This window comes from Zingiber officinale, chromosome 6A (assembly GCF_018446385.1).
Source record: "Zingiber officinale cultivar Zhangliang chromosome 6A, Zo_v1.1, whole genome shotgun sequence".
Lineage (NCBI taxonomy): Eukaryota > Viridiplantae > Streptophyta > Magnoliopsida > Zingiberales > Zingiberaceae > Zingiber > Zingiber officinale.
The window spans coordinates 94243371-94254300 of NC_055997.1; the positions used below are offsets into that span (position 1 = coordinate 94243371).

Below are 10930 nucleotides of genomic sequence, written 5' to 3' on the forward strand. Positions count from 1 at the left end.
AATTATATATATATATATATATATATATATATATATATTATCATATCTCCATTAATTACGGTGTGAAAGTGACTAAAAAAAGCAGAAGTCCAAACACAAAGATTTGTCGTTTTTTTAAATAATAATAATAATAATAATGTTATGGTTGAAGCAAACGCCAGTGAGCGAAACCGTCGCTCGTGCGTTCTCGCTGCTTACAACTCACCAAAAGTCCAAAGGGAGGAAGAAAAGCCAAATCAGAGTGAGTTGGCATCTCTAGTCTTATTAATATCCTTGCGGATATTTTATTCGGGTAAAAATTAAAAAAACACTTTTATTATCATTTTCATAAAAGAGAGGTTTTTCTTTTAATATCAAATTATTATCTAACATATTTAAACTATAATGTATTAAAATAAAATAAATTTAATATTTTTTAATTTAATTTGATTAAATTAATGGTATTATTATATTAAAAAGAATTACAACTTAATTAAAATTAATTATTTGTATTAGTTTTAATGTGATTTTAATCAAATTTAAATAAATTAATAAAAGAATTTAAATATAATATTATTTCATATATAATATTTAAATAAAAATATTTGTTAATATTATAACAGTTATAGCCACATCGAATAGAAAGTAATAAAAAATATATTAAGTTATAATTTTGTTGTAATAAAAATACGTTCATAATGAAAACTAGACTAAGGTGTTATTTTAAAATTAAAAAAAAAAGGATTTTTTTTGGCGATGAAGGTACTAATTGATACTACCTAGGGGAAGGTCAGTGTCCTCACCCTCGGTACGCAAAAGCATACTCTCACCGCTCCCAAAGACTGCCCTACTCGAATTCGGATTGGATCCGTAACCTAAAAGATCCATTGTTCATTTTCTTGGACGAACAATGAGTACTGAATAATAAATGGAGCGGGTTCGGATATTTTTCAACAACCGGTAGTGAGACGTGGGAAGCGAGCGAGGGGAGACAGGGGATCCGAAAAGAAAAAAATTGGAGGCGCTTTAAATTCGTCATTACGACTAACCAGCGGTGGTGGTGGTTTCGACAATCGCAGGCGGTTGTCGCTGCGGTATTCTTATCGTTTTGCCGATCTTGGTCGCCGTCCTTGTAGGTTTAATTGTGATCCTGTTAGGAGAGTCAAGAATGACGAACGCGAGCTCGCCGGAGTACCTGAGACAGTTCGTTGAGGAGACCGATTGGTACAACGAAATCTTGCTCGGCCTGATCATACCCGGGGACGCTTGGAAGCGCCTTCCCCGGCCGATCCAGTCCTGGCTGCGTAACTACATCGGTGGAACCGCCGTCTATTTCATCTCCGGTTTTCTCTGGTGCTTCTACATCTACTACTGGAAGCGCCATGTTTACCTCCCCAAAGGTCGCATCATGTTCTTTCTTTCATTAAAATTTGATTGTTTATTGGTTTGCATCGAATGGTCCGTAGTATTTCTTGTTTAGTATCTTCACTTTATGACTCCCTTTTGTTTTATGGGGCCGTTTTTGCCCCCATTGATGCCTGATTTAGTAGATAGAGGTTTGTTTATTGGCGTTAGGTGGCTTCCCGGAAACATGATGTTTATTTGATCCCCACCATGTGCTTCCTTCCCTTTCCCATGCAGATAGTCCTCATCTTGAAATGGGTGAACGGGTGGTATTTAGGTCTTGGTGAAATGTTGAAATGTTCATTAGATTCCTCCGGGGCTCGTTTGCACAGTGTTTTCGGCTCTTTATTTTCAATAAAAAAATTGATATAATGTCCTTTGCTTGGTCTAGTAATGTCTAAAAAAACTGAATGTTACAGCAGGCAAATAAAACTTCTGAGACAAATTTTGATCTTTTCAAACCTAAGTTGCTTGAAAGAAGAGTAAGTTTGGTGATTCTAGAGATTTTTCCCCCTTAGACGATTTTGTACTGTCCTGTGTTAGGTCTAGTAATGTCTAAAAAATTTGTTGAATGTTACAGTAGGCAACAAACCTTACTGAGATAAAATTTGATCTTCTTGAATCAGTAGTTGCTGGAAAGAAGACTAAGCCTGACAATCCTTAGTGTCATATAAAAAAAAAATTGATGAGATTTGGGACATTGGTGAAAAGTGAAAACTATAAACTGCCATTAATGTCTTTCCTTACTCATACTGGGAACACTGTCTTCAGTTTGTTATCTGTCTCCCACTGTCTATTTATTGCCTTGGTCATTCAGTCAGTTACTATCTATCCATCTATAAAGGAAGAAAACCCCCCATATTGCTTTGCCTGCTTTCAGGCTATCACCTTTTTTTTAATAAAAAGCCCAGCTTTGGTTGTGCTCTCTTTAGAATTCTGCTTAGTGTAATCATGAAGAGCTTTGCTTTTCTTTTGAGGAAAAGACTTGATCTAGCTAGAAAGAATGATTACTGAAAAAAAAAGTGTTCCTAAAACCAAATTCGAAAATGCTTGCATTCACCCAAGTCAAGCTCAATCTAATATCTGTCTCGCAATAGATCGCCAAGGAAGTCAGTGAGAGCGGGGTAGGTGGATAACGGGTTAAGATATAAAGCACTAAACTACTAATGGTGGGAAGTTAACACTTTTATGTCATGGGTTAAGAGCTTTAAGCGAGTTACATACTACTTTACTAGCCTTAAACTGAGTCTGTCTTGTTTCAATGTTTTGCTTTTGCTAGGACTCTTGTTTTTTTTCCTTTTCCCTCTTTGACTGTAGACCGCATTTTCTTGCATTGAAGATCTCTTTTCAGATCCTCATTTAGCTTGGGATTGTATTTTAGAATTTTGCCCATGATATAGTGATTTAGTGTGGATTACTACTATTTATCTTCATGATACTGCATCAGAATTAGCCAAATGGCATGTTCTAGACAAATTTGATGTGTGTGTGTGTGTGCGCGCATGCGCATTAGACTTTAGCCAAAAGACATGTTCTAGACTAACTTGATATTTTTTGTGTGTACACATGTGTGTACACGTCTGTGTTCTCTTAGATATTTGGTGAAATGATACAATTTAGGTGTGTATGTGGGGTTGAAGCGCTTCTGGCAAATGTGATTTTGTTTGCATGTGTGTTAAGTGTATATAGACCAATTGGATGTGTGTGTATGGTTGAAGTGTCTCTAGACAAATTTGATATGTTTCCTTGTGTGTTTTCTATTGATCTTCTTAGATTGCAATCTAGAAATTTTTATTTTGAAACTTCTAGCATGTGCTATTTGTTGATGTATAAAGATAAAATTGTTTAGGTGGTTATACATCAGATTTTCTTTATCTAAAATAAAATTTGTTATACCTAATTAATTTAGAAAGTTGCTACTGTTAGAGTGTGGCATACAACAATGAAATGTTTTTAGGTGGTTGTAAATTCAGCTTTTTAAGGTGATTATACCTAATTTTGGCACAAACGTTTATGCATCCTTTCTTTGAAATTTTACATAACATTTTTGTAAGGTTTGCTAAATAAGATAAATAACATGGATCCTTTCTCCTTTTCTCTGTTACATTAGAACCCTCAAACTGATCTTACTAAAATTCTCAATAGCAATTCGCTTCTCTTATATCTAACCTTTTGGATCGGATTTTCTTGTGTTTTCAAATCTTTGAATTTATCTTTTTGGTCTGTCAATATCCCCTTCAGTCCATTATTGATGTATACGCCATATTATATTGCTGATAGTGCATTTTATCTTAATAGTATAGTAAAAAGTTGATATGTATACTTGTTTTGTAAACATGGAGTACCTTTGCTATACAAAGAGTCACTGTTTTCAAAGTCTTGTATTCTCTTTTCTGTTGCAGATGCTATACCTTCGAACAAAGCCATGTTTCTACAAATAATTGTTACAATGAAGGCTATGCCCTTGTACTGCGGCCTTCCAACAATTTCGGAATACATGGTTGAAAGGGGATGGACAAGATGTTATTCTAGCATTGGAGAAGTTGGCTGGCTTGCACATACTGTTTACCTTATGATATACTTGGCCCTTGTTGAATTTGGAATATACTGGATGCATAGAGAGTTGCATGACATAAAACCATTATACAAGTGGTTTCATACAGTACACCACATTTACAACAAGCAAAACACACTCTCCCCTTTTGCAGGTATGCTCTTCACTCTTCATTTTTTGTTAATTTGCTAGTTTTGGAAAATTCCTAGCACCATCATATGCACATGCTACAAAATTAACTCAGTTTGATTATATAGATCCTTATGGATTAAAGTCTTTAGTGAATCTTGGAATTTCTCTCGTTTGCTTATCCTCATTCATGTTCTTGTATCCTTTTTTCATGCACACTTCAATGCTCTGCTCTTTAGTTTACCATTCATCCAAATAAATATTAAATACCCTTTCTCTTTACAGGATTGGCATTTCATCCGTTGGATGGGATACTGCAGGCTGTGCCACATGTGATTGCTCTCTTCCTTGTCCCAACCCACTTCTTGACTCACATGGCTCTACTCTTTTGCGAGGCTGTATGGACTGCCAATATCCATGATTGCATCCATGGCAAGGTTTGGCCAATCATGGGCGCAGGTTACCATACAATCCACCATACCACATACCGTCACAACTACGGCCACTACACAATATGGATGGATTGGATGTTTGGAACCCTTCGAGATCCTGAGGAGGAATTCATTAAGGCAAAGTGATGCAACCAGAATGATTGTTTGCTTTTGTGCTCTGGCTACCAAATGTTTTTGATACCTTGCATCTTGATTTCAATTTAAGGTGAAATTCATCTTCAAGTTGCTTTGGTATTCTGTATGGTGGGTTACCCGACCTGAAATTTCATAGAACAATTTGGTTTTATTTGCATAAAGATTGTTTAGATTGCTGTGTACTCTTCATAGAGACGACGCACTGTCAGCCTGCGTTTGCCCAACTATGTTCATGTATTCGCTGGCTCAATGTTTTTCCTGTTCCGTTATGTCCACATGCCTTGCATTTTGATTATGGGCTCCGACATGCAACTGTGCTTGGGGAATAGTTTGTTTCACCCTTTTCATTTCTGTTAGCAATTCCTAATATTTGTTTGCAAGTTGCAACTAGAAAATCATGTAGGAGTTTGGTGGTCTTCTTTACATATATTAAATACAGTAGTGGGTTTGAATTCTTTGTCTGTTTTTCTTTTTTCGTTTTAGTAAAACAAATGAGCCGAGTCCATTCTTACAAATATAGTTAGAGCACTTTCCAACAATTGTTTAAAAATCCAATAACACTTAAGGACTAAAATATGCCTTTAAATTATAAACAGCAATCGGAACATGCGCGATCTGATCGAAGCAATAAAGGTTTACCAGATCCAAGACTAAGTAATACACAAACCAACGCCAAATTAGTTCTTTAGATACAATTCTAAATGCTAACCTATGACGTCAGATCGTTAGTCCCAGTCGCCCTATTTCTCCAATCAAACAGGGGTCCCTCGGCCGCCGACGGAAGCAGAGGACTTCATCTCCGTCCGACGCCGCCGTTGGCCATCATCCTCTTGAACTCCTCAAAGTTGACGTTCCCATCGCCATCCACATCGACGGATCGGATCATCCGCGTGCAATCCTTGACGGAGCACTTTTCCCCGAGCTGCTTCAGCACCCGATGGAGTTCCTCCGCGGAGATCAGCCCGTTGCCGTCTAGGTCGTACACGTCGAACGCCTCCCTCAGCTCCTTGTCGACGTCTGCGCCGCCGACGCCGCGGCGGTGGAAATCAGCGAACTCCTGGAGGTCGACGAAGCCGTCTCCGTCGGCGTCCATCTCGGCGATCATGTCGCGTATCTCCGCGGGGGAGGCGGTGGAGCCGAGGGCGCGGAAGACGTCGTCGAGCTCGGAGGCGGAGATCCGACCGTCGCCGTTGGCGTCGTAGCGGGCGAACACCTTCTCGATCTCGTCCATGCGGTGGAGGCCGAACGAGGGGGAGGAGCGCAGCGAGCGCTGGGCGTCCGCCGCCATGGCTTATCCTCTTCCTCCGATTTCTCGTGTAAAGATAGACAATTAAATAGAAATCAAAGACAGCGCGTGGAATAAATTCAGAGTTGAGTTGTCTCTTTAAGGATTTTTTTTAATTAAAAAAAAAAGAATCGAACAACAAATTCGAACGCGTTTGCGTTAACGTAAGGAATAGCCAACAGTTGGCTCTGGAAGATCCGAAGATGCGTTCATTTTATATTATATTAATATTTTCTTTTTATTAACCTATTTATATTGATTTAATATTAATTAATTATGGATACATTTATTCATCTTTATTTTTATATCTAAAATTTATTTTTTTATTTTTGAATTTTTTTTATATAAAATCCTTTATTAACAGCATTTAAAAAATTGAACAGAGAATATTATAACATCTTTTATAACACTCACGTATTAACATCTAAGCGGATATCATATTTTATTTATTAATTATCCGATATACATGAGAAATACCATAGTAAAACCTAATTAAATGTCTCTAAACTATGAACTAATTATAAAAAAAAAACAAATTAATTAGGACTAAGCGGGCCAATAGCAAGAGCGAGCTTAGCCGACACAAAAGTCAATGACCTTTTCGGGAATTAACTACGCGCTGGCGTTAGGCGTCGTTTTCTTGCTTTCCCACGCTGCGATTACATTGTCCGGCGATCCCGGCGGTCTGATCTCGTCGAGCTTCGCAGCACTCCACTTCGCTCCGTTGCGGCCCACGTCGTCGATCCCCCTTAGCGCATCGAGAACCTCGCTCATCGTCGGACGCATCTCCCTCTCCTCCTGCAAGCACCTGAACGCCACCTCCGCCACTTGCCTGATCATCCAAATCACCTCCCCGTTCGACTGCCGCCACAGCGGCGGATCCACCAGCTCCTCCAATTCGTTTTTCTGGATCCGTCTCATTGCCAGGTTGAAGAGATTGATGTCGTTCGGCGGCCGTTGGACGTCCACGGCAGGCTTCGACGATATCAGCTCCGCCAGCACCACCCCGAAGCTGTACACGTCGCTTTTATCGGTGAGCCGGTAGCACTGGTGGTACTCCGGGTCAACGTACCCCGGAGTTCCCTGCGGCGCCGTCGAGACATGAGTAGCGTCGGGCGGGAACAGACGGGACAGGCCGAAGTCGGCGACCTTGACCCGGAAGTCGCCGTCAAGAAGGATGTTGTCGGTCTTCACGTCGCGGTGGACGATATTGAAGGCGTGGAGGAAGCTGAGCGCGTCTGCAGTCTCGATGGCGATGCTCATCCGGGTGCGCCAGGGGAGGCCGCGGTCGGTGGCGCGGGCGCCGTGGAGGTGGTCGGCGATCGTGCCGTTGGGGACGTACTCGTAAACGAGGAGGAGCTCGCGACTGTCGCGGGCGGTGGAGCCGTAGAGGCTAACGAGGTTGGGGTGGCGGAGGGAGGAGAGGATGGCAACTTCGGTTCGGAATTGCTGCATCCGGCGGTGGCTGTTCTCGTAGAGACGCTTGATGGCCACCGTGCGGCCGTCGCGAAGGTTCCCTGCGATCGACATGAATGAGAAAGGGACAAAAGAAAAACAAGGAAGCCCCATGGCAAAGTGAAGCACGACTACCTTTGTAAACAATGCCGAAGCCGCCATTGCCGAGTTCGTTGGAGCTGACGAAACCATTGGTGGCCTCGTGGAGCTCCTTGTACTCAAAAATCTTGTTTTTACTACTATCGATTTTAAGCGGTTCTTCGACACGACGGAAAACTTCTGGAGCTTTTTTGGGACTCGCCTCTATAATTTGGGGACTCGCTTCGATGCTAAAGGTGGTTTGAGCCAGCAGAATTGCGTGCTGTTGTGCTTCCTCTGGAACTCTGTTCCTCCGACGGCAGTAGCAGCAAACGCCGACGAAGATTACGGCGGCCAAACCTCCTACGCCGGCGGCGGCTCCTGCTTATCGAAATAATTCAGAAATCAAATTCACATTCCTTCTTTGCTGAAAATAAGGAATTCTCTTATTCGTTCTGGAAATATGGATTAAATTTCGTTGTTTTGAGAATTAGAAGTAAACTCAGAAGATCGAATCTTTTACCAATTATGACTCCAGTTTTCCCGCTAGAATCTGCAAGAAAAAAAAATTGCAATCAAATCGAAGTGGCTGAAAACAGGGGGAAAAACAAATGTTGAACTGGTCTGCTTTTAGCACAAGATATAACTGCGATAAATCTTATTAATATATTCGTGAATAAATAGTAGACAACAATGCGAGGAGTTTGATTCAAGGCTCTGTTACCATCAAAACAAAACAATGATGGAGAAAGAAGAGATTGAAATAATTTTGTAAATTTTCATTGAGATATTTGTTTTCTTATGGTGGATGTTAACGGTTGGCGGGCCACCCTCACTGCGATTTTATCTTCGATTACGTACGTGAACTAGAAGAACACAGGAAAAACTATTATATGACCCGTTCAAAATGATGACCAATCTACCTCTTGACTTTAGAAAAATAAGATTCTAAATCTACTAGTGGAAACCCATTTGTTGCCTTTGAACAATCTGGGATAAGATTGACTACCAAACAAAAAGCAATGAAAAAAAAACAATCACCGGAAAAGAGATCAAGGACAAAGACGGGGAAAGATCGAAGTAATCTTAACTATGAACAAAAAATTAAGCAAAGAAAAAATAAACTATGAAATAGATCAAGAAGCTTACTTCCTTGGGGATTGCAAGAGCTTTCTGAGGCCGAGCCATTGTTTGAGCAGAAACAGACTTGCCTAGAGTTGTTGTACCCACAAACCCCGCCGGAGTTGATGCACTCGCCGCAGCTTCCCTGTATACTCTCATTCCAAGTGACTGTGAATCCCTCCTGAAGTGCCTGTGCGTAGCTTATGCTAATGGACATCATCCTATCCACCGCCGCGCTATCCATCCGAACGCGGACGCTGCTACAAAGAAATGCCCACTGAGGCAAGCTAGAGTTCGGCCAAAAGTACCAGGGACTAGTGGATGAACACGAGATATTGAGAAGTCGCGCAACGATAAAAGAGGTGCAATCGAAGAAGAAGGTGACTTCGACATCGCGATCGGTGTAGGAGAACAGAGTCGTGTCGATATCGGTGTTCTCCGACGGCAGTGGACAAGGCCTGTCGAAGAAACTCTGGTCGAGGAGCGTGATCAGGTTATCGGAGTAATCGATGTCGTCCATCACTACGTACGTCTTACGGCCCACGTTAATGGTTATGGCAGAGCTACCGGAAGTGTTGCAGTTGAGCTCAAAGCTCGGGTGGCCGCAAGAAGCGGGTTTGTCGGCGGTGTTGAATGGGTAGGCGACTTGCACGGTGCGTTCGCCGCAGGTGAACGGCCGTTTCCCGCAGCTCCGGAACAGCTCGTCGTCATCGGAGAGAGAAGGCGAGAAGGTCACAAGAACGGAACAGAGGAAGATGACAAGATAGGGAGTCCACGACTGTCGATGACTGCGCATTTGGATGGGTCTTGTTTGCGATCGATGTCAGAAACGGTGAGATTTGATCATCTGCGATCGTCGCTTGGCAGGCAAGCGGAATGAGGAAGACAGAGAGAGAGAGCGAGCAGAGCAGAGCAGAGGAGACGGCGTCTTTGAGAAGGCGTTGAAAAGTGAGTGATTAAATAACGAGGGTCTAGATGAGTTGTTTGGCCATTAAATAACACGAGTTTGACTAACTCCAACAGAATTGGTCAAATTCCAAATGAAGGGAATTAATGAGGCATGTGATATCGCAGAAAAAATTCTAGTGAATGTCTACTTCGAGAAGCAGCAATTAGAGCTGCCCCCATGCATGTAGATCTCGCGTTGAACTCAGAATCTGAAATAAGAAAGAAGAAGTGACCCAGCCTATTTGCATTTCAGAAGTAAACTGCCAGATAGTTTGGTAGTTGAAGATTATAAATGAACGGTAAATTAGAGAAAAATCCTCAATCATAATGTTAACTTTGCATGTAATCCCCATGTAAGGATTGCATGCAAAATTACCCATAAATGAACTGACTTATGTTCGATCAGGGATGGAGGAGGGGCTAGATTCTTGCTTTAGGTCGAGTTCAACTTTTTGTTTTATCTTGACAAATTCATTCTCGCTTGTCTCAGCGATAGGAATTGATCTTTTGTATAGATCACAATATATTCTGAAGATACATAGCAATTGTCCCGTCAGCTTATTGACGAATAAGATTCTTTAAATCATAAAAACCAGCAATCGTCCCCTCATCTTATTGACGAACAAAATTTTCTGGGATTACTCTTTTTAAGAATCGCCGCGGTGAGGCTCCAGATTTGCTTAGATTTGAACAGTGCAAGGAATAATCAATAGAAAATCATTAAAATATCGTGTTATTCTTGACTGTATGTGCATGTATTTCACTTCTTGGTTTTGGTCGGCTCCTTTCATCTGATTTGCGTTTTTTTCTCTAAAAAAAAGTGATGAAATCTTAGTTTAAAATTTAAATGAAATGAATATTTTGGACATTATTTTTTTATTTGAATGAAACTTGAACATTTGTATTAAGTATTAAATGGTTAGAATATCCGTTAGAATGAATTTTTCCTTAATTTTTTAGAGTGTGTTTATTTTAAATTATCATATATAATTTTGATTATATGATAATCAGATAATCATATAATTAAGATTATAAAAAAATAAAATATAATCAAATATTATTTGATTCAACCTAAATAATAATAATCAAATATTATTTGATTCAACCTAAATAATACAATATAATCAAATATAATCAAATATTATTTGATTCAACCTAAATAATACAATATAATCAAATATTTTTTACTTCCCCCCCCCTTTTTTAAATATTTTTAACGTTTTTTTTTTGTGTGTTTTTTTCTCTTTTTTTACGTTTTTTTATTTTTATTTTTTAAGTTTTTTTTCCTTTTTAAAGTTTTTTTTAATATAGTTTTCTTTACATTTTTTTTTATCGGAGGGTATTTTTAATAAAAAAAATCGTTAACTCCTAAATCAAGAAAAACCTCAT

At 39.9% G+C, this 10930-nt stretch overlaps 3 protein-coding genes across 3 annotated transcripts; 1 reads left to right on the forward strand and 2 right to left on the reverse strand.

Moving 5' to 3' along the window:
• Positions 1-1002: 1002 nt before the first annotated feature.
• LOC121996967 (delta(7)-sterol-C5(6)-desaturase-like) lies at positions 1003-4928 on the forward strand. The gene is made up of 3 exons (XM_042551152.1): positions 1003-1379; positions 3786-4091; positions 4352-4928. The coding sequence occupies exons 1-3, from the start codon at positions 1148-1150 to the stop codon at positions 4642-4644; spliced, it is 831 nt and encodes a 276-aa protein (XP_042407086.1). The 5' UTR covers positions 1003-1147; the 3' UTR covers positions 4645-4928.
• A 264-nt stretch (positions 4929-5192) lies between these two features.
• Positions 5193-5997, reverse strand: LOC121996968 (probable calcium-binding protein CML18). The gene has a single exon (XM_042551153.1). It carries the CDS (start codon positions 5939-5941, stop codon positions 5447-5449), a length of 495 nt encoding a protein of 164 aa, XP_042407087.1. The 5' UTR covers positions 5942-5997; the 3' UTR covers positions 5193-5446.
• Positions 5998-6397: 400 nt separating this feature from the next.
• LOC121996965 (LEAF RUST 10 DISEASE-RESISTANCE LOCUS RECEPTOR-LIKE PROTEIN KINASE-like 1.2) lies at positions 6398-9525 on the reverse strand. The gene is made up of 4 exons (XM_042551151.1): positions 8621-9525; positions 7995-8024; positions 7529-7852; positions 6398-7455 (listed from the first exon to the last, which is right to left on the reverse strand). Exons 1-4 carry the CDS (start codon positions 9387-9389, stop codon positions 6551-6553), a joined length of 2028 nt encoding a protein of 675 aa, XP_042407085.1. The 5' UTR covers positions 9390-9525; the 3' UTR covers positions 6398-6550.
• Positions 9526-10930: the final 1405 nt, after the last annotated feature.